At 45.8% G+C, this 23,687-nt stretch overlaps 2 protein-coding genes across 4 annotated transcripts in view; one reads left to right on the forward strand and one right to left on the reverse strand.

Moving 5' to 3' along the window:
• Positions 1-1,409: 1,409 nt before the first annotated feature.
• On the forward strand, positions 1,410-5,850 carry bida (BH3 interacting domain death agonist). 3 transcript variants are annotated; one of them, XM_080001821.1, is made up of 4 exons: positions 1,410-1,506; positions 2,222-2,571; positions 4,410-4,543; positions 5,288-5,850. In XM_080001821.1, exons 2-4 carry the CDS (start codon positions 2,301-2,303, stop codon positions 5,483-5,485), a joined length of 603 nt encoding a protein of 200 aa, XP_079857947.1. In that variant the 5' UTR covers positions 1,410-1,506; positions 2,222-2,300; the 3' UTR covers positions 5,486-5,850. The 3 variants fall into 3 exon arrangements, with proteins under 3 accessions (XP_079857947.1, XP_079857949.1, XP_079857948.1); XM_080001823.1 differs by having other exon boundaries at positions 1,452-1,506; positions 2,315-2,571; XM_080001822.1 differs by lacking the exon at positions 1,410-1,506 and having other exon boundaries at positions 2,172-2,571.
• A 2,933-nt stretch (positions 5,851-8,783) lies between these two features.
• The window catches only part of bcl2l13 (BCL2 like 13), a 20,212-nt gene continuing 5,308 nt past the window's right edge, over positions 8,784-23,687 (reverse strand). Inside the window, exons 5-6 of the mRNA XM_080002240.1 lie at positions 23,571-23,687; positions 8,784-10,739 (exon numbers count right to left, since the gene is read on the reverse strand). The exon at positions 23,571-23,687 is cut by the window's right edge and continues 12 nt beyond it. Coding sequence (XP_079858366.1) covers positions 9,702-10,739; positions 23,571-23,687 — 1,155 coding nt within the window. The 3' untranslated portion in view covers positions 8,784-9,701. The remainder of the gene's footprint in view (positions 10,740-23,570) is intronic.

Genomic DNA, 23,687 nt, shown 5'->3' on the forward strand with positions numbered 1-23,687 from the left:
ACAGGTCAGAGGTCAGGATGCACTGGTTTCTGGTATGTCATGGAATTGATTTTAACATCCTACTCGTTTTATAAATCTATGAATGGTTTAGGGCTAAAATACACCTATGATCTGCTCTTAGAATATGAACCTGCGACCATTGCAGCAGTCGAGCTGACTAGAGATAAAGGCGTGTGTGTGTGTGTGTTGCATTTTAATATTTTGTGTGTCCAGGTCTCTCTTGTAAAGAGGTTTTTGATCCTAATAATCACGCCAGGATTTTGAACTTGTTTTCGTGTTTCTGTAGTATGAAGGTGAGCAGTGATCTCAGTTGCGCCCTTTAGTTCGAGGAAATTCGGACGCACCCAACTTTCGTGTGACGTCAGCTCGCTCGGCTACAGTTGCCAAGGGAGACGGGATAGTCCCGACATGCGGCGATTTAATGTCGTGGCCGAAAGTCCAGCTCAGTGTCGCAGCCCCGTCCGGCTGAGTATACAACGCAGTTTGGGATCCAGCACGTTTTATTTACTGCATGCCAAGTGAAACCATTGCTCACGGACATTCGGATCGGAGTTATCGGAGCAACTTTAATTTTGCTCGAATTGGTTAAAAAAAACCCCAACTTTCTCAACTTAAAATGTCGATGTCGACTTAAGAAAAAAAATACACATGTTTTTAGAGTTGGTCGTCTTTGTAAAGAAAGGGGAAAGGAAAAAGAGCCAACGACAATGTGATAACACGTGATGCTTAAGTCATCGTGTAGTCTCTCTCTCTCTCTCTCTCTCTCTCTCTCTCTCTCTCTCTCTCTCTCTCTCTCTCTCTCTCTCTCTCTCTCTCTCTCTCTCTCTCTCTCTCTCTCTCTCTCTCTCTCTCTCTCTCTCTCTCTCTCTCTCTCTCTCTCTCTCTCTCTCTCTCTGGATCCAGGGAAACATTTTCCGACGTCTCTTGACGGCAGCACTGGCGTTTACCGACACTGATCACACTAGGGCTGCTATAGATATTGTTTGTGTGTATACATGTTTTTTTTTTTTTTTTTTTTTTTTTAATATATATTTATCGCCTCATTTATTTATTTCTGGATTTACTCCATAGACGTGTATTTCTTTACTCACGTGTTAATTTATTTGACGTTCCAAACGCTGCCCTGTTGTCGTACAGCGATGAAAGGTTCGGCTCCTTCTCGAGACTCGACTCTTGGCGAGTCACTCACAAGCAAAAGGAGTCGATCGGCATTTCCGATTCGTTCCTGCGCCACGGTCCGAGTCCGTGGGACTCCCGAGTTTTGAATCGCATTCTTGCGAGAATCGTTTGATGGTATAGAAATTCAGTCCCCCCCCCCCCCCCCCCGGGGGGGGGGGGGGGGGTGTGAGCGTTTCCTCAGCCACTCTTTTCGCCGCAGTGTGTGCCGACTCGCGCGAAAGACTCGTTCGCTGCGAACGAACTGTTTCCGCAGGAGCGACCGCTAAAAAAACAAAAGAGAAACTGCGGAACTCGTCCATCAGCCGCAGCGAACCGCTAGCTTCAAATGTGAGTGAATTGTTTGTTTCATGAGACCATTCATATTTAGCAGTTGTTGCGTATATTTAACCCAATCGCGTTGTCTTTCAAATATCCTATCTCAAATATAGGCGAGCTGGGTTCGCTTATTAATAACTTTACGTTACGTTAGCTTATTGTCAAGTTGGGCTAACGTAATACGCTGCTACGCCACCGGTGTTTGTGTTGTTTGCAACTTTTTTGACAGCGCGCCCGACCGCGTTCAACCCAGTTCGATATTTAGACTCCTAAAAGAACAGATATTCGTCCGTAACTCGCAGGGAGATCGGCGACTGGCTTCATCCAATTCAGCCACGTACCGAGAATTGCGGCGCTGCCATGGCGCACTGGGGACTGTCTACAAGTGACACGGCCCGATTGCCGAAGTGCACTAACTCTTTTATTCTTAATTACACCTAAAACGTTTGAATGCATTGTTGCTCAAAAGTGTATTGTAGTCAAAGTTATTGCACTTGGAAGCTCGGGTCCTGTAGCTGCCGTTGCCGTTGACAAAATTGATTGCAACTCATACCTTGTGACTTGGTTTCATTCATGAGGGTTATATGTGACAGATCATAACCCACCCAGGGGACAGCAATCACTTTTTTGGCAGAACACCTGTCCTATCAGTGTCGAATGTGTTGGTGCTGTCTAAAATGGTTCGTCGACGATTCAGTGCAGAGACGTTTCAAATTTCTTCTCCCAGTGAAATAATTAGGTGGTCTCCCATGCTGAAGGCAGCAGACTAGCTGACTGACTTCGCCGAGTTGAGTCTTGAGTGTGTGATGGATGTCCTCAGGGATGTGTCCGGCGGACCTCCCCTCCGCCTGCTCTTCCTCAACTTCCTCAGCCAGACCGACTGTAAAGATGCCGAGCTGCAGCGGCAGCTCGTCTCTTTAAGCGGGGAGATGGGCGTGAGGGTGGACTTCAGCTCTAAATCGCCCAGGACAATACAGGCTTCGGACGACGGGGACCTGGAAACGGACGGCCATATCCACAGCAGCCTCAAGGGGCTGGTGGGAGACATGCGGCCTCAAGTGCAGCTGGAAGTGCCTGGTGAGGACCACTCGGTGTTACTCAGGGTTGTTGAAGACTAAATGTATTGTGCAATTCGCATTGAATTCCGCTTTCGCATTGATACCTACCGCGGAAGTATCAAGATCATAGCTTTGACAAAAGCATCCAAAAAAAAGTTACCTGAATTGAAAGCAGGGAAGAGCCATGCGCATAATATGGCTTAACTGACACCTGGTTGCGACGCTGTAAACTTGGAAAAGTAATGGCAGCATCTGCTGGCATGTGTGTTTCTAGATAGATGGGTTGGTACTTTTTTCAGCCCAGCAGCTCACATCAAAACAATAAGCAAAATAATAACAAAGCAATACAATAAAAAGAAAATGGCAATATACTGAAAAATTGGAAAATATAGAATACATTTTTTAAAACAAACAAACATAGTGTTAAAGCCAAAAACACGATCTAATATACTGACTTGTGATATGGAGGATGGCACCTCTTTCATTCCCACTAGGGATGTTACCAATTGAATCGACAATCGATTTATTGCTAATAAGAATTTAATAGATTCAAATTCTGTATCATCGATAAGAGCTGAACAATCTGCGCTCTTGTTGTAATTGTATCAACAGGGGCCTTTGGGGCGTTTCGAGTGAAAAATATACCCAGCCATGAAGAATAATACTTACTGTGGGGTCGGAAGTAGTAGGAGTAGATGGAGGGTTCTGTAGGAACGACAAACAGCAAACATGGCTGTGCGTAGAAAACGGGAGCTTCTCGACGCCAAGTAGGAAACTGTGTGTTCATTGTTGTTGAACAACTAACGCTGCGTTCAGATGGAACACAGTAGACGAAAACGGGATAACGGCATTCTGAACGGAACCTGGGGAGGAAAAATACCCCCAGAGCAAGGGCTATTGTGATGACTCCAATAAAATATATTAAACTAAATTATTTTGTGTCTGTTATATATAAGAATTTTAGTCATGTTCTTTTATTTTATTATCCTCTCGTTGTTCATATCTGCACCAGACTTGATCTGCTGCGTAATATCCACCTCATTCCGTCGCAGAGGACAACAAAAAGTCAAAATATTTAAACCAAAGATGGGTTGTAAATATTCCTGTATGGAATATTCCCGTATGGGAGATATATATATATATATATTTTTTTTATAAACTTCCCAGTTAAATGTCCAGTAATATTGCTCATACAAAATGAAGCTGCTCCACCTCCCTTACGCGTGGATGAGACGGGCCCGTGGCGCGCCCACAGGGCCGGGATCCCACCTCAGCTGGCGCGTGCCGGCCCTCACTCTCATTTCACTCTCTGACCGTCTGCCAGTAGTGGGGTGCTTAGCTTAAATAAGATCGAGGAGGGGGTAAACTACTAAAAAAAAAAGTTTGAGAATCACTGCAATAACTTATGAAATAAACAGTGAAGCAGAAAGATGAACTTAAGGTAGAAACATTGATGTACAATAAAACTGACATTAAATACAAGCCTTAAACAGACAAAATGTTGGCAATAAGCCTATAACCCAAAAATGGGCAGTAAACATACATACATGGCTGTATTAACAAATTCACATTATTTTTGATTTTTAATGGAGTTGTATATATCAGTTTATATATTTTCTAGACCCACACGTGATGATCATATAAAAAAAAAAAATTGAGAAAACATACTTTGCAACTCATTCAAAACATGTTCACCCTGCCACACACACACACACACACACACACACACAAACAAACACAAACGCAAACCATTTTCATCTTTTACGTTACACCAGAACCCATTCTTCAAACTTATGGAGACCAAATGCTACTGGAACTATATCCTATAACTACTACACTGAAATCTATTCTCTCCAGGGAATCCTGCGGAAGCGGAGGCTGTGAGGGCCGTCTCGGCGGAGCTGCGGCAGATCGCAGAACAGTTTGAGCACAACGTTGTGACTCGGGCGACAGGAAGCCTGTACAGGAAGATCAAAAACGCTCCGATGCATGTGAGTCTCCGCTGATCTCGCTGTGGCTGGAGTGAGGATTCGCAGTGTGTTACGTCCATTTTATACCTGCGCAGTATTTAAAAAAAAAAAATTTTTTTTTTTGATTCACGCACGACAATCACATTATTAACACTGTCAGTAGGGTACCCGCCAGGTGCTTGAGTTGCTTGAAGTGTCTGAATTCCGTCCTCTGAAATATGGAATACCTTGAAAATAGCCCCCAAATAGCCCCCTTTTGTGCGGGAGTGCTTGGAAAGTCCTTGGGAAAAAATTAATGCAATCATTGAAAACTCGAGACCCGCCCCAGTCGAGACTTTTTACTAGGTCCTTGAGGTGCTTGAATTTCATCCAAACTACTGGGATACCTTGAAAATAGGGCTGCTATCATAGAAAACCTGTGATATTCTCCCTGGTTTTGTGATTTCAATCGTAACGTAATAAAATATTTCCAGAATTGCTTCTACAACAGATGCCAGGGAAATGTAACTTTAATCCAGCATGGGTGGAAATAGACTTATAATAGTAGATGACAATGAGATTAATAATTGATATATAGATATAATAGGTATACTAATATAAATAAAAGACAAGACTAAGATTATATTATATTATAGTTAATAAAGATCACATCGGAAATCCATTATATTTATTTTGCGTGAAGTCCTCAAATGGGAAAAAATAAAGTACTTGAACACCAGAAGGAACCCTGTTAACCCCTTGGCGGCGTCTTCTCTGCCCCGTCAGATGTGGAGCGCTCACCTGACCTTGGAGGTGGAGTGGATCATGAGGAACAGCCCGGCGTCGGGGCTCGAGCATCTGCCTCAGGAGCGGGTGGTCGTGGCGCTCACCTTCACCCTGGTGAAGAGGGTGTGCGAGCAGGCCCCGCTGCTGCTGAGGAACCTGTTCCACGCCGCACTGCAGTACCTCTTCTCCTTCAGGTGACTCCCCGCCTCCCCCGACAAACTGGCCGACCCGTGGATTTGGAGTACGGTGCTGTAAACGGATGCCGTTGTGACATTCTCTCGCAGTCAGATGCACCTTCCCCAGCGTTTTGGAAGGTTTGTCGTCACGCGTCACACTTTTTGACGGATCTATTGTTTTTTCGCAGGCTGTGAATCAGAGCAGGGAAGACATTTTGTCTTATTTGTTGTCATTGTTTTGAATTCATCTCAGTATATTTTTGTATTAAGTCTCCCCTGAATTCTTCCTTTATCTTATTTCCCTGGGGGAGGTATGACTGTTTGTATTTTTTTGTGTTGTCTCATCGTAATATACAATGTCATTAAATGTACCTCACTGGCTGTTGAAAGTAACTTGAGTATTTGGTATTTAACCTTTTTATAAAGGTTCACAAGCAGACACTATTCTGTTGTACACACACACACACACCCACACAGCAGATACGCTTCCACAACTCCGGATTGTGGTGTCTCACTATACAAATCCTGAAACCAGGGGTGGACTCGTAAACTGGCATACCAGGCATTGTCTTGGTAGGCCAGCACACCGTGGGGCCGTTTAAAAGATAAATAAATAAATAAATACTGGGCTGGTCCAATCATATCTTTTATGAGGCCCCGCCCCTCCCCCTCTGTTTCCCGTGCCGGATGCCATGGCTCAAAGCTCCGCAGCGCGATCAGAATTATTTTTAATTTGGAGACTTCGTCAGTCACTCTCTTAAAAAAATGCCAGGGCCAAATTCTCTGTCCCAGTGTAGCCCTGCCTAAAACGTTGCCTAAACAGACGCTGCCTTTTGTGTTTAGACACTATCAACACAAAAGGCGAGAGGGTTTTGAAATTGTCCAACAGCGGGGATTTTTATGAACAAATGTGATGCAAGTGCATCGTTCTTCACAACACAGCGAAGAGACTTTGCAACTCCCGAGAGGATGATGGCATGACATAAATAAATATGGGGAAGTCCAATCTCGACTGCTTGAACACGATCTAGAATAGCAACTAAGTATGGAATCAAATAATGGTCATTAATAGTTTGAGCTTGTGAAATGGTTTGTGAACAGATAATCACGTTTTGCAGCTGTAGAAATCTTTGGTGCAAAAACTTTACACATTCACAATTTCACAAGCGCAAAATATTTAGGAGTTATTTGGTTCCATAACTAAGGAGGTACGAAAAAACTCATTCATGCATGTGCATAGTCCATAGTTTGCGATCACATTCCACACAAGGCGTTCAGAACCAGTAGGAACAGGTTAATACTGTTTTATTGATTGTCAGTTTTGCAATACCAGCTGGAGATCGCCCCCAAAAATAGTGTCATCTATCCCCATTCAGTCCCTTAATGATAATATATGTCATCGTTGATTTCATAGTTTTGATATTGAGGAAAGGTCTCATGTTTTAGGAGCAAGGGAACCCCGACTGCATCATTATAACAAAAACAGCTCTTGGAGGTCATTTTGGGCAAGATGTAGTACAAGGTAGGCACTGTATGGGTCAAAGGGCTCCTCCACTGCCACCGAGGAGCACAACGGAGAACTCAGATTGGCTCATCGGGCATTTCGGTTTTGTTTTGTTTTCCATATGTTGTGATGTCACTTGCTCACTATTATTCTTTAAATAAGTATTTGTGCTGCAGTCATATTCCCTTCATTTCCATCCTTGATGAGCCAACCCCGGCAAGTCGTGTCCATATAACCATGGTAAAGGGTTTTTGTTTTTTTTTGCCATTTTTTTTTAAAGATCTCTGAAGGTCAACCAAATAAGTGACAATGTAGATTAAACAGGAAATATTTGACCGAAATATTAAGATTATGAGCACCCTATTTTTATTCCATGTGCAAAGACCCAACATTTCATTATTCCGCCACTTTTTCCAGTTCATTTTCCCACAACTCGTTTTTTACGCAATTGGGCACATTCAGACATTGGTCTCAATCGTCGATATCTAAAATTGTTGACCAATCGGGCCATGCATCTAGCGCCACCAACAGGTCAAAGTTGCACTTTCCACATGGCCGTATCTCGCACCCCTTTCACCCTTCCGTCACAGTCTTGGTTTCATGATGTCTCCCCATGGTCTACAACTTTGCCACTGACACAATTGACTTCCGCCTCACCAGATTATCAGCCACTTAGAATTTTCTGATAAACAATTTGTCGACATCACCTCCTTGGCCATTTGTCCAATTCCAACCAAGCCAACTTTGTTTGATTCCTTGCACTCGCCTCTTTAAAAATCAGCCGTAGAGTTCAATATGGCCGCCACAGGTGCAAACATATTGGGGATATTGCCCCATAAACAGGAAGTAGGTGTATCTTCTGAACACTTGGTCTCTATTGGCTCAAGAAAGATGAAGTCAACTGTCAAAACAAGAAGACCACAGGCCAATCAACATTCAGGAGCCTAAAGGAAGGGTTCAATTTGTCCAATCTTTTATGGAATTTGGTGGATGGAAAGTCCAAGGGGTCATGAACCAAAAATAAAACTGGACATTTCCTCCCACACGGGGGCGCTAAAGTCATTATTTGAATTATGCAACATTGAATTGGCCAAATATCAAATGCGGTGTGGCCTACAGCCATGTGCGTGGTGTCATATGTGCAGCTGCTTATAGGAAATAGATTTGCTACAGAAATTGTTGACTTCTGCCTTAAACGGTTCGGCCATTTTTAATTGTCTGAAAAGCCTGCTTTTGACACTTGCTCCTAGGCCATTTGTCCAATTTCAACCAAACCAGGTTCATTCGATTCTTTCCACCTTTATTGTTCAAAGTTATCAAAAGCGTTCCGAAAGCCCGCATAGCTTGTAAACGCTAGGTCCGATGTGAACTAAACATGCTTTAATAGACTCTGCTCACTATTTTACATTCAGTTTGGTACACGCAGTTCAAGGTACACGTTTGACGGCCAGAGGTCATAGTCTGCAAAAAGTGATGAATCAATAGCTCTCTCATAGACCCACGTCCTCAAACATGAGTGTCATTTGCACGTTTTGCTCTCTGGTCCAACTTTTTCAGCGATGCGTCGCTGCTGCCTCGACACCCGCTCGTTGCTGGTAGCAGCTATTATTATTATTATTATTATTATTATTATTATTATGTTCTGCACTTTATGGCTTCTATTCACTTTGAATGGGAAATGTGTTATCTATTACTTATTATTATTATTGAGTCGGCATAGGTTTAAGTTAATGTAATGCGTAAAATGAGATGTTGCCCTCATAGCAACGATATCAGTAATTTTGGAGGGGAAAAAATGATTATCCACTTTGGGGCAAAAACTTTTAATATATTCCAGGGAGAAGCCAATCATACGCGCAATGTGGAAAAATGTACTTCAAAAAGGAAGCGGAGTTGTACTCCCATAGCCAAAGGGGTCAACCCGATTATGCATGTTAAGGTTTCAAGTACATAAACAAGTTTCCATTTGTAAAACATAACTCAGAAATTGATTTCACTATTATGCTTCTACATTTCAATAAATCCATGATCAAAATATTGACTTAACATCCAATCCGTACTTCAGAGAAGGGGGGGGGGGGGGATCACAGTGTGACTATGTAGGAGGGTAAACCATTTCAATTTTGAAACATTTTTTTTGTCAAGTTTGTGATCCGTTCATCATTGGAAGCTCTAAAGTCACGTAGCAACAGCTGGATAGATTACGCCGTGTATATGCACTCAAGTCAGATGGAACAAAACGATTCCCCTCAAATACCACAGAAAGAAAAGGGGGGGGGGGGGAGGAAGGGCCAGAGAGAGAGAGACAAATTTAAAAAATATATCTTCGCAACATTTCCTCATAAAAGGTGTGAAAAGTGGTGGAATCATGAACAGAGGGTTCGAAAAGACGATACGTAAAAGGACAGAGTAGGAAAGTAGATTTCGAGTACAACATGTTCCCTTCACTTGTGCGTACGTGTGGTGATTCAAGGGGTTGGTCACACAGAAACTTTAGCAGGGAAATTTATGCGGCAAACTCGGGGGTCGGGGGGTCAGGGGTGAGGGGGTATTCACAGATTTCAAACATTCAAAAGCGTTGGAGATAAAAACGCAGCTTGATGCCACAACCGCCGGACGGTTTCTCAGGAGAGGACGCGCCGGAGACGCCGACGACGTGAATTCCTTTCCATCTCAACGTCCTGTGATGTTGCCCCTTCCCTGAGCGTGGCGAAAGAACGAGACGGCTCCCCCTCTACTTCCTCCTGTAGGAGAGGGCACCGTAGGCCGCCACGGCGGCGAGGGCAACCAAGGCCGCCCCACCACACAGCAGCACCGGCAGCTCCGACGCCGGCTCGGACTGCGCTACGGGGTCCTCGGATGGGGCCTCCGCAGGGGGTTCTGAGGCCAGAGGTGCACCCAGTAGTGAAGCTGCCTTTGGCTCTTCCACAGTCTCTGCTGCGGGCTGGGGCTCATCAGGGTGGAAAGGCGATTTAACCGGTTCTGGTTTTGGTTCGGGCTCGGGAGCAGCTTCGGGCTCTGCTGGTGCTGGAGGAGCAGGCGCCGGGGGCTTCTCAGGCTCCAGCTCAACAGGGGCCGGGGCGGCGAAGGCAACAGCCTCCGGCTCCGTGTCCGGTTCCACTGCGGGGACAGGTGAAGGCGCCGCAGGCTCCGGCTCAGCGGGCAGAGCGGCCGCTTCGGGGAGCGGCTCCGGCTCCGAGGTGGTGAGAGACGGCAGCGACGATAAGGTTTCGGGCGCCTCTAGAACCACCGGCTCCTCCAACGACACCAGGGAGGCCGGGGCCCCGGCCTCGGACGACGCCCGAGGCGGCGGCGTCCCGTCCCCGAACTCTTCCCTGAGCTCGGCCAGCTCGCTCTCCGTCCCCAGCACGCTCATCATGCTCTCCTGAAACTCGGACGCCTCCATCGCCCCTGCTCCCTCGCCGCCTTCCTCCAGCAGCTCGGCCTCCTCGCGCTCCACGTGAACGATGTCCGAGTTGGACGAGTTGTTCTCGCTGCGCTCCTCGGCCAGGGCGACGCCCTCGTTGCTGTCCAAGCTCTTCACGTCTTCGGGGTCCATCATACCGACCTGTGCCCAGGACTCGTGGCCGGCCAGAGACACAGGCAAGCTCTCCGTCTGCCAGGAGCTGTGCCCGCTGCCACTGTCGTCGGGGCCGAGCAGAGAGGAGGGAGGGCTCAGCTGGTGCTGCTCCGACAGGATGTAGATGTCGTTGCTGTCCTCGGCGATGATCACACCGCGCTCCTCTTCTTCTTCCAGGTTAAACACCGTACCCTGGGGGGGGGGGGCGGGCAGAGACGGAACAAAAAACTGTTAAAAGAGCAGCTTGTAGTAAGAAAGTATGTGTTCGTTCAATCATTAGACTATTGTCTGAGAATATATGCCGATGCCAAACGTGGAAACTTTAAATCCTAGAAGTACTCATGAAGACTTCATTGATTGTATCAGGCTAGAGCAAAATACAGACTTGTGCAACGTTAAAGAGCAGAAACAACAGAAAGTGTCGCGGTGTTGTTGAAGGAGAAAAATAGACTGAACTCATCAAATAGCCAATTTATTAATCCAAGAGGTTACAAAACAATTATTGAACTCAATTGAGCTCCCTCTCGCCCTAAGGACATTTCACCAAGTGCGTTCATGCCGTTTAATACACGGTGCAGCATCAATCAGAGCATAGGAAATGAATGGGAAATTGGTCAAAATATAAACTTTGAGGTACGTATGGTGAACCAATGCACACAACTGACACAAGTGTGTATCTAGTATTGTGTACACACTAGACTTATTTTATAATTGATAGCAATCATGTCTTAAGTTCTTAGGTACTGGGTAATATAATGGATCTTTTCAGTGAACCACACAAATTCATAGCTCACCACAAAAAAATAGAAATAAAACCTAAACCAAAAAACACCTTGGCTAGGAAACACAAACCAACTGGATCCTCTGGTTATGAAACTACTAGATCCCAAACTCAACTGGCAATTCAAATGTACCTCCATGTCTATCCTCTATAAATGTAACTCTGTATCATTCCACAAGTCACCGATTATGCCTTCTAAAAAAAAACCAGGATTATTGTCTTCGGTTATGTGGAACTGCTTTTAGAAATGGCTGCAGTGCCACTCCACGCTCTAAGCCTCCGCACGGAACACACCTCCTGGAGACGACGCACGTCTGAGCACCTGACTTTCCAGTCCATGAGCTGCAGGGACTTCTTTATGGAATGATATATTTGGGACTGTCGCTGCACCAGGGGCTTGATGAGGGTTTTCCCGAGGACTGAACCGTTTGCTCCATTGGAATGCTCACTGAAAAGGCACGGTCAAGCATCCTTTAAATTTGACTTATTCAACATAAGAGCTCAATGGAGAGGATAGCAAATGTTTTTTTATGGATGACCGGCGACATTTTTCTTTGGATCTGTATTTTCCCCCCCAAGGGGTCTGGCACTTCCTGTCAGAACCTTTACTGCCCTCTCCAAAATTAAGTGAGACAGCCAACAGCTCAAGGCCTCCATACCCTGTGCGATTTTGGTCGTCCTTGGACCATCCCAGACAAAAACATTTTTGTACGGGAACAAATCTTTCACCGTGAGCTAGGGTTGGGCTGGTGTAAAAAGTTTCAAACCGGTTTGATATAAAGCCAAACCAATATATACATACCCAATTTGACCACTAGGTGTCGCACTTGACTCAGCTTCCGCTCCCAAGTGGGTGGCGGTAATGCACCTCTACACTAAAGCCCCTTTCCCCTTGCACTGGAAGCCGTTAATCCACTGGCAATTTTCCGTATTGGCGTCATGTCGGAACAAGAGCCGGTGTTCCGGTAAAATTCGTTCCATATTTCCCGACTCCCAAAGTAGGATAATTTATGGGGAAATGCCAGAAGCATCAGATTTCTGTATAGTAGGGGTGGAGCCGAATCCAAATGAAGCACAAATAGTGGAGTTTTTAAATCGTGGTTAAGAGTCCCGGGACCCGGGAGGGGCGGGGAGACGGGAACCAAAGCACCGGTCTCAGAGCCAGGAAAAAAAACCAAACCGATTAAGATTGTTCGGCTGGTCGCATCTACACTATAACGTACGAGCCCTAACCCATAACATACTGTATCCGTGACAGTCGTCTAATGTGGGAACAGAACCAAAACGGAACATCTCCATAAAGGAGGCCAATGAGTGAATGACTACCTACTGCCTTTGCCAGATATCTTTTATCCAGCAATGTTATGGATTCAATGTGGAAAGAGGTTTAAATGACAAATGCTGGTTCAGTTGGTTTACATACCCTAACTGAACGCTCGTTCACCAGACCGGCTAAACCGGAAATCGACCCAACTCTACCGTGAGCCATGGTCCGCTGTCTTGGGTCGCTCAATGCGACCAGGTCAGGGACGGCCGAAAACCTGCCGATGGCTTTGGCTTGAGCGCTCGATAGTTTTAAGAATTCTTTATCAATAATCTTGATATCTCCTGGTGGCTGGTGCGCTGCGGTCCGGTCCGTGATTTAGCGGACACTTTTGTCCAAAGCGACTTACAACCATTCACACACACAGAGAGACGATTCCACCCTTCCAGTTCTCTTATACTAGTCCTGGTGGTGGATTACACCCATTTCTAGATGGCCTGGCCGTCAGGGTTGGAGGGCGTCATGGTGGCAGATGATCCTCCTCTTACTGTGATCAGATATGAGAGGGAAGGCCAATGGCCACTCATACAGGCTCAAAACCCAATTCAACTCCGTCAAGCCGGGCTTCTCTCTCGCCAGCCGCGTTCCCGGGAGGCCGAGAGGAATGTGCTGTTGGCAAAAGAGGCGGACCGCAAAATCTATGTGGAGGAGAGTGCCCGGAACAGATCGTAGTAGACAGGTGAAAGCGCCTCCCGAGGCAACGCCGGCGAGTATCCCCCCCCGACGCCATTCACCACACAATGCAGACCTGCCAACCGTGGCAAAATATTTTTAGTACCACAGTAGTGTGACAGGGAGTCTGTGGTCTTTGAGTCTGCAGCTAAATGACTCCATCAGTGATTCACACCGTAGCCGTCTGGTAACGAGGCTCATCACGTCGTACGCGAGCTACAAGGGCTAACTATATGCAGTATACAAATTCATCTCGTTAGGATATACAGTGCATCCGGAAAGTTTTCACACCCCTTCACTCTCCCCACATTTTGTTATGTAACAGCCTTATTCCAAAATGGATTCAATTCATTTTTTCCCCCTCATCAATCTAAACACAATACCCCACAATGACAAAGTGAAAAAGGTATTTTTAAAATTTTTGCAAATGTGTTAATGTGTTACATATGTATTCACACCCTTTACTCAGTACTTTGTTGAAGCACCTTTGGCAGCGATGACAGCCTCCAATCTTCTCTGGAATGATGCTACAAGCTTGGCACACCTGCATTTGGGGTATTTCTCCCATTCTTCTCTGCAGATCCTCTCAAGCTCTGTCAGGTTGGACGGGGAGTGTCTCTGCACAGCTATTATTTTTTTTTTTTTTAAGGTATTTCAAGAGATGTTCGATGGGGTTCAAGTCTGGGCTCGGGGCTGGGCCACTCACAGACTTGTCCCGAAGCCGCTCCTTCGTTGTCGTGGCTGTGCGCTTGGGGTCGTTGTCCTGTTGGAAGGTAAACCGTCGCCCCAGTCTGAGGTCCTGAGCGCTCTGGAGCAGGCTTTCATCAAGGATCTCTCCGTACTTTGCTCCGTTCATCTTTCCCTCCATCCTGACTAGTCTCCCAGTTCCTGCCGCTGAAAAACACCCCCACAGCATGATGCTGCCACCACCATGCTTCACCGTAGGGATGGTATTAGCCAGGTGATGAGAGGTGCCTGGTTTCCTCCAGACGTGACGCTTGGCATTCAGGCCAAAGAGTTCCATCTTGGTTTCATCAGACCGGAGAATCTTGTTTCTCATGGTCTGAGAGTCCTTTAGGTGCCTTCTGGCAAACACCAAGCGGGCTGTCATGTGCCTTTTACTGAATAGAGGCTTCCGTTTGGCCACTCTACCATAACGGCCTGATTGGTGGAGTGCTGCAGAGATGGTTGTCCTTCGGGAAGGTTCTCCCATCTCCACAGAGGCTCGCTGGAGCTCTGTCAGAGTGACCATCGGGTTCTTGGTCACCTCCCTGACCACGGCCCTTCTCCCCCGATTGCTCAGTGTGGCTGGGCGGCCAGCTCTAGGACGAGTGCTGGTGGTTCCAAACTTCTTCCATTCACGAATGATGGCGACCACTGTGCTCCTCGGGACCTTCAATGCTGCAGAATCTTTTTCTGTACCCTTCCCCAGATCTGTGCCCCGATACAATCCTGTCTCGGAGGCCTACAGACAATTCCTTTGACTTCATGGCTTGGTTTCTGCTCTGACATGCACTGTCAAGAGTGGGACCTTATAGAGAGGTGTGTGGCTTTCCAAATCATGTCCAAACTATTTAATTTACTACAGGTGGACTCCAGCCAAGTTGTAGAAACATCTCAAGGATGATCAGTGGAAACCGGATGCTCCTGAGCTCAATTTTGAGTGTCATAGCAAAGGGTGTGAATACATATGTACATGTGATATTTCAGTTTTTTTTATTTTGAATACATTTGCAAAAAAAAAAACCCAAAAAACAAAACGTTTGCGCTTTGTCATTATGGGGTATGTGTGTAGATTGATGAGGAAAAAAAAAAAAAAGAATTGAATCCGTTTTGGAATAAGGCTGTAACATAACAAAATGTGGGGAAAGTGAAGGGGTGTGAATACTTTCTGGATGCACTGTACCTCTTGAAATGCATCATCTCGTAAAGTTACCGAACATGTTTACCAACTAGAGATGCACTGATTGCAATTTTCTTGGCCAATTCAGATAAATAAATATAAAAAAAAAAAAATCTGACTCGCCGATTCTGATTCAATTGTTTGTTCATAATAAACATACAATAAAAGCAGACAATAAACAAAATTTTCGTGTTTGGTCTCATTGGTTATATCTGCTGTACGTCAATGAAAAATACATTGCGTGATCTGATCACGCCTCACGTGGTAGGACAGCTGCGGATACTACAGCTGCAATTTTCAGTTACCACCATAGTGAGTTTGCTGATTGACACTGTTTTTATTATTCATTCTCCACTTTGGAACAATAACAGAACCTGAAACTGTCCCTGAGATCTTATAACTAACATGGAAATGTCCAGTTTAAACTTCAAATGAAAGTCTCTTTCACTTTTAAGTGCAAATATACATTAATATTATATTTATATGATACATGCCACTCCAAAATAAATTGCAATCATTGCAAAAAAAAGTAATACATTTATTATTATGACGGACTCTTCTCACTCTTGTTCACTGGAACTCACCGTGCATTTAACCAACGGAATCCAATGGAACGACTCGTTTTACTTTTACTTTTTGAGACTCGTCCAGAGTCTCAAAAAAAAAAAAAAAGAGTCAAACTTTTCATCAAGATCAGAGCTCATGCACTTGGTACACAAAATGCGTGCAGGTTGGCAGGTCTGCGCAATGGCTCCCTAAAACATTTAATCTATGGCTCGTTTTCAACAGGTCCATCTGTTACCTTTCATGAACGCCCCCTTAAGTCATCGCCGATTTGCATATTTCCCCCCCCCCCCCCCGTCACCCTCAAACCGCTAAGGACGACGAGCGTTTTTATCTATGCAAACCAGCGTTTAGTCAGTCACACTTTGACTAACCTCTGAAGGTTAGTTTCCTTACAAGGCCAGAGCGATGGCGTGGTGGCATCACAGCTGTATTTCCAGGGAAGCGGATTTAAACTCGGGCCGTCCATCAACAGCCAGCCGCCTCTTAAGCTGATTTGCATGCCGCCGAGCGAAATTGTTTCACATCATATAAATTAAAAAAAAAAAAAAAAAAAAACCCTCCCAGCCCAGGATTCTGTCTCCCAAGGGCAGCACAATCACATATAAGCCCTGGGAAGTGTTTCCTGAGCCTGTTTGGATACAATCTAAATGGACATCTAAAACAACCCCGCCCCTCTATGCAAGTTTATTGCTGATCAAGTCATTTAAAGAACGAACCCCGCACATGACGTAAGGAAGAGAATAAAGCCCTTCCGTATAACCAAATTCGGTCAATCGATCATCGGTGGTCTGCCGTAGTCGTCTTTAAATGGTGCGTGGTAAAAAAAAAAAGAGAGTGCGAGATCATGACAAATAAAATGGTGCCCTTTGACAGATGTCATGCAACACAGAGAGCTACAATCGGCGATATGTCCTTGTCCACCGGACAGAAAAGCTTGTTCGCGGTGTGATCCTTGATCCCACGTCCGTTAAAAGCCGAGCGCACACAACCTAAAGAGAAAATTCCAACAACCTCACCGACAGTACCGTGCTCCGTTTACGAGACCACGCCGGGAAAATACTTTTTTTTTTTACAAAAATGCACACATATCTTACATTCCTTACATAATTTTTCAATAGCCTATTTCATGTACAACTCCTGTTGAAAAACCCATCAACTGACTAAGTACTTCATAATCCAAAGTGAAGTCAACGAACCTGGACGCTCTGCTATTCCCACACGGGTGCAGGGGAGAGGCGCACTATTTTCTTTTAAACTCCTGTTCAACAGTCGAGCAGGTTCTCCACCCTCACCTCAGGACAAACACGCGCACACACACACACACACACACACACCCAGCCAGCACACATTCCTGCCCTGCCTAGGAGAACGTAGAAGGCACAAACACACGTTCGCTCACGGCTCTCCGAGGGGGCGATTGCCACGGACGGTCATCATGTTGCACCTCCTCGCCGACCCCGGACATTGTTTTGGCTCTTTGGTCATTGCCAAAAATTTTAAAAAAAATATTAAATAAAAAAGTACACTTCACATGCCAATACTGTTAAAGCATCAATAACCCAGATAAACAAAAAAAAAAAAATTGAGCTCTCTTTGGCCAGACAACTAACCTTCAAATTGTTTTGACCTCGAGTAGGTCAGGATGCAAGTATTCTATCTGGGTCTCCACACAACGGCTGCGGGTGTAGAACACAGCACCGCGTACACCCGATGCTGATTCACGGATAGACAGATTCGCCAATATGCCCCCGGAATCTAAACCGCCTCCGCTTTAGACATCATCATCATTTCTACATCTATAAAGGGATTCGTTATGTCATGGAGGAGGTCGGCCACTGAGGTCAGAGCCAGACGGGGGGCGGGGGGGCTCAGCCACAGAGCATCACCGGACGCTCGCTTGACGCTCATTGTCGTTGTGCATCGCTTCATCGAGAGGCCGCGTTCAGTAACAATCCGTTTGGCTGCAGCGAAGGTGCGGGTGTGTGCGCGTGTTCTTCGGGTGCACTTGACTGCCCCGCTTCTTGCTCGCGGCTTGAGGGCCCTGACCTAGAATGTGTCCCCTCGCTGGTTCCTGCCCCGGAGGCCCCTTTCCCACTCGTAGCTCCCAATTAGCGCAGCCCTACGGCGGGACGGACCCCGGCAGCAGAAAGTCTACAAATGCAGACATCCAATGGCAGAATGAATGATAAGTAATCGAGTCGAAACTATTACAATAACGTCTTGTTAAGATGTTTATTCTTAACGGTGGATGGTTGGAGTATCATTTATATCATCACAATTAACCGACTGCAAAAGAATAGCCTCCACCAGCATCAGATTTCCCCAATTACAAAACCAAGTGTTCCAGTTGCTGGGGGGGAGATTTAAAAATAAAGATTTAAAAAAATATATAAATTCCTCATCACCCCAAATAAATAAATAAATAGATAGATAGATAGATAGATAGATAGATAGATAGATAGATAGATAGATAGATAAGAGCCTTCAACCCCAGTCTCTCGGCAACCATCCTCTTTGTTCTTCAACATACTGGATCATCATGAAAGCATACAGTTGCCTATTGAACAGGGTGTTTTGACAACACGGGATCGTTTTACTACCCCAAACAGACCTGGCTCTCTTTATGGGACGGCGGTTATTTGAGGGGGAGCTTGGAGGCCAACTCTGTGCCAAGTGTCCTTTGTAGCGCGTGCAGTACAGGTTGCACTGCTAAACATGGATTCCAGGTCAGTAGCTTCATCAATTGCATCACGTCAGCAGCGACAGTGATAAACAAATGGAAAGGAAGACATTAAAGGATAGACGACGGATGCCCCGTTAAACCCCGATGGCCGTCCCATCGCCCTCCTGCCGGCTACAAGTAGGCCAGTCATGAGACCCTGTGCGATGATGTTTTCAGGAGGATTATGAGGTTTTATTTCTGGCCGTCTTGGCTCTCTCTCTCTCTCTCTCTCTCTCTCTCTCTCTCCCTCTCCCCTTACGTAACGTGGGGAGGGAGCTCTGCTGCCGTCTGCACATCACACGGATGGGGTGTGACGTTTAGACAGAGACCAGCCTCGCTCAACAGGCAACCTCTCCTTAAAAATATATCGTGGCCAAACACTGGGCTGTTTCATGGGAGCCAGGAAATCTACATCTTTATAGAATGAGTCAGACTGAATTTTGACGTCACGTGACCCATCGTCATCAGTGAATGCATTTCTCCTTTGGTGACCTCTATGGTGAGGCACGGCTGGGATTGTGACGTGTCGGGCTGTCGCTTCCTGACCGCTGGAGTCCCCTTACGTGACAACGCGCCCAGGTCTGTCAACGCATCTGGGATGATGTGCACCGTCAGTCCTCACGCAGCACTTTTCCGGGGGTCAGAACACCAAGCAGGACCAGGCCGAGTAACGGAGCCAAAAGGCGCTCCACAGCACAGCAGATAGACAGCTGGAGCTGAGAGTGGCGATGCAAGACAACTCGACGAAGGATTAGTTCCTAACAAATTAGTCTTTTGAAATGACTGAGGAGTCGTAAGTCAGCGCGTCTAAAGAGTCGTTCGTTCGGAACAAGGTGACTGCAGCGAGTCACGAGTCGTGCATGTGCCTCAAGTCCTGCAGCGTGTAAGTGAATGAATCTTTTACTCGCGAAAATAAATAAATAAATAAATAAATAAAAGGCATTTGGCATAATCCATATTGGATTTGACCGATTTACACGGTTCATTATTATATGCACCGATCAGCCACAACATTAAAACCACCACTTATAACCATAAATATTGAGTAGGTCCCCCCCCCCCCCCCTTGTGCCACCAAAACAACTCTGATCCATCCAGGCATGGACTCCACAAGACCTCTGAAGGTGTCCTGTGGTATCTGACACCAAGACGTTAGCAGCAGATCCTTTAAGTCCTGGAAGTTGAGAGCTGGGGCCTCTATGGATCAGCCTTGTTGTTCCAGCACATCCCACAGATGCTCCATCGGACCCTAACCCCAACCATCTACATCATGTAGAAGAAACCATCGTACATCAGACCAGGCCACCTCCTTCTATTGCTCCATGGTCCAGTTCTGATGCTCACATGCTTATTTTAGGCGCTTTCAGCGGTGGACAGGGGTCAGCATGGGCACTCTGACCGGTCTGCGGCTCCACAGCCCCGTACACAGCAAGCTGTGATGCACTGTGTGTTCTCACACCTTTCTATCATCGCAGCATGAACTTTATCAGCAATTTGTGCTACAGTAGCTCTTCTGTGGGATCAGACCAGACGGGCTAGACTTCACTCCCCACGTACATCAATGATCTCATGGGTGCCCGTGAATCTGTCACTGGTTGCCCGTCCTTGGACCGCTTTTGGTAGTTACTAACCACTGCACACCGGGAATACCTGCCGTTTTGGAGATGCTCTGACCCAGTCATCTAGCCATCACGATTTGGTCCTTGTCAAAGTCACTCTGATCCTTACGCTTGCGCATTTCTCCTGCTTCCAACACATCAACTTCAACAACTGACTGTTCCCTTGCTGCCTGATTTATCCCACCCCTTGACAGGTGACATTGGAACGAGATCATCAATGTTATTTATTTCACCGGTCAGTGGTTTCAATGTTGTGGCTGATTGGTGTGTTATACCCTACCAACTGAATCAAATAAACGAAGATTTGCAAATATTGAACAAATCTTTTACCGAGTGACTTGTAAAGAGCCGAATCTTCAAAACAGCCCAACTTTTCACCACTAGCTGGTAGATGGCACTGAATTATCACCCGTTTCTAGTTGCCTTTTTCTATTAATCCTATGCAGCTGTGCTTGGCCACAAATACTGATTCGTCCTCGAATATCATCTCCATGTATGCTTCGCCTACTCATCACCAACCCCCCCACCCCACCCCTCATGGCCTCTCACCCTCCCTTCCATCCATCCCTCCCTCCCCCCTCCGCCCTCCCTCGGTTTATGAGCGACTGGTTTTGTCGCAGCCAAATGAAGTGGACACCATATTAAGGTCATAATACGCATTGTATTCCGTAATCAACACGGGGGAAGCCCCCGCCGGCCACGCTGTCCCCCCTCGCCTGTGCATGCGCACGGGGGTCGGATCGGGTCGGACACGATGTCCTCAAATTCAGTCTGGCGTCCTTGAGATTCACAATGACCTCCAAAAACCAAGGCGGGAAGACAGCTTGGGTTTTTTTGTTTTTTTTTGTCATACCCTTTTAAGAAAGGGTATGACAACGGAGGTAAGCGCAAAAGAAAACCTGCCACCGCCGTTCCCCGGGGATTTTTGCAATAGACTCTTTGTCGCACCGGGTTTGACAAACAGAGGTTTTCTACCCGATGTCTGGGACCTTTTTTTTCCCCAAGGCACAGAAGCGTTGAATGACTGTGCTAAAAATCTTTCCTGGACCAATGCATGGGATTTGTGCACAGAAAATGAAGGGGTAAAACTAGCTGGGGGTGGGGACAAAGGTCCTGGCTGCCTTTCTTATTTAATCTCTTCCTGCTACGTGTGTACACACACGTACAAACACACACACACACACACACACACACACACACACACACACACACACACCTTAATCATTAAGCTTTACGCGCCGAACCATTACCTCAAAATGACAATACCAGTTAACGTACCCTACCTGAACTTTCCGATGGGTTCCTTTGCCGAAATAGGGGACAAAGCCCACGGCGGTGCAAAACAAATAAAAATAAAAGTAAAAAAAGGGACTCAGAAGAGATACAGAAGGAGAGAGAGAGAGTTGGAGAAGTGTGCATGCAGGCAGCTGTCAAACTAATGGTGATTTCACTTTGCTGCACAGCACACTGGCTCACCCTCCTACTTTCTCTCCCCCCTCCCTTTTTTTTCATCTCTCTCTCTCTCTCTCTCTCTCTCTCTCTCTCTCTCTCTCTCTCTCTCTCTCTCTCTCTCTCTCTCTCTCTCTCTCTCTCTCTCTCTCTCTCTCTCTCTCTCTCTCTCTCTCTCTCTCTCTCTCTCTCTCTCTCTCTCTCTCTCTCTCTCTCTCTCTCTCATCCGTTCATCCAGTCCACGGTGACATAATGAGAATGTGGCCTTGTTTAGCGCCGCGCGTGCATTCACATTAAAAGCGCCGCGACGTCACGGCGCACGGGGTGACGCCGTCCGCATCACGAGTCACGTGACCGCGTCCGCGTGACCTCATACAGGGCAAGGGATCCGACCTAAGAACAACAGGATAGCACGTCAAAACGGAGTCGGCGCTAAAAAAAAAAAAAAAAAACGGAAACACGGGCCTTGATGCCAGGGCATCGCACCCCCGCCTCCAACCCTTATACGCATGTCCCAAAAGGATTTGGATTTGACACAAGGCCTTTTTCTCCAATTACACCATTTTTAAATACAGAATAGAAAATCAATGTATTCAATTTAATTAACATCACTTACATGAACAAATAACATGGTAGCAACATAAAACACAAATCAAGAGAAATGTACTAGAGTAAATTCTAAATGTGTGTATATATATATATATATATATATATATATATAGCATAAAAATATATTTCTAAAAAGTTTAATTTACCCCTTCAAAAGGACACAAAAATAGAACGTTTGTGTATTTATTTATTTATTTTTTTCCAAAAAAATAAAAATAAATAAAATAAAAAATACTTTCATGGATCCCCTGGCTCCGTGCCACGGAACCCTGGGGGTCCATGAGGATCGCTGTGCTCGGGGACGAGGGATGTTTTCCTCCAACACGGAACAACAAGTTCTTTCTTTGTCCAAAACTGTCCAAAACCAGCTTCACTAAAGCAGGACAGGAGGTACGAGCGAACACAATGATCCGTATCAAATGTCTGCCTTTCCGATCAGGTGATATCAAATAAATACTTCTGTAGACGTCCGTCGATAGCCTCGGCAGCTGGCCGGTGTGAAAAAGACAGGTGTGTGAGACGACAATATTACCAGGAAAGGAGACAAAATAAAAACGTGCGTTCTATCCGAGTTTGACAAACTTGCTCGGGTGTTCCTCACATCAAGGAGAGAGGGGATTTTTTTATTTTTTTTTTATCTTCAGCTTACAAACAGCTGTGATTGCCCTTGCACCTGAAATGTTATATTTACAACACAAGAACCCAGTGACGGGCTGCTGCACCGGAACATCCCTCCCCGCCTTGAATGAGCTCACACTGTCAAATTACCCACCGATCCCAACTTGCAGGGAGGAACCGTGCCCGGATTGCCCAAGTTAGAATATTGTTGTGACGGTCCAAAAATCTGTCTTAAGCAAGCCTGAAGATTCATACAAAGCGTCTATATGGGTATAATGGCTAAAGGTAATCCATTTTCCCCATTCCAGTATCCGTAAAACATAAAAACACCGATTATTTTGAGTTGTTATGATGGATTTAAATGACTGTTTCTATTCATAATGTATACTCTCATCTGAATTTGGAAACTCAACCATTAACCCTTTTTCTAATGGTTTATAGAGCAATTTTTTTTATTGTGTAGATGGTTATTTGTAAGCCTCCTTGTGGTGTGCGGAATATATACAGGTTATCCTCTACTGCCCTCCACTGGCCGCTTAAGTCTGCTCTTATTTCCACGCATATTGTTGTAGTCCTCCTGGAAAAACCTCTTATAAATGATAATGACTCCATGGAGTTATCTGCTTTTAAATTGGTTCAATATTGACTGCCTTAAGCTCAAACTGCGACAATAACTGAGTCTACTGTGGCATCAAAATGATGCGGAGACATCAAGTACACCATTGTGAAAAAAAGTTGATATCCCCCCACTGCACTCACCCATCCTCCTTGCTGAAGGATGTAATCCGCCTCGGCCTCTTCGAGGAAGCGTGTCCCCAGAGGCAGCAGCGAGGCCAAGGCCTGGCCCTCGCTCTGCAAGGCCTGGAGCAGGACCAA

This window comes from Zeus faber (genome assembly GCF_960531495.2).
Source record: "Zeus faber genome assembly, chromosome: 6".
Taxonomy (NCBI): domain Eukaryota; kingdom Metazoa; phylum Chordata; class Actinopteri; order Zeiformes; family Zeidae; genus Zeus; species Zeus faber.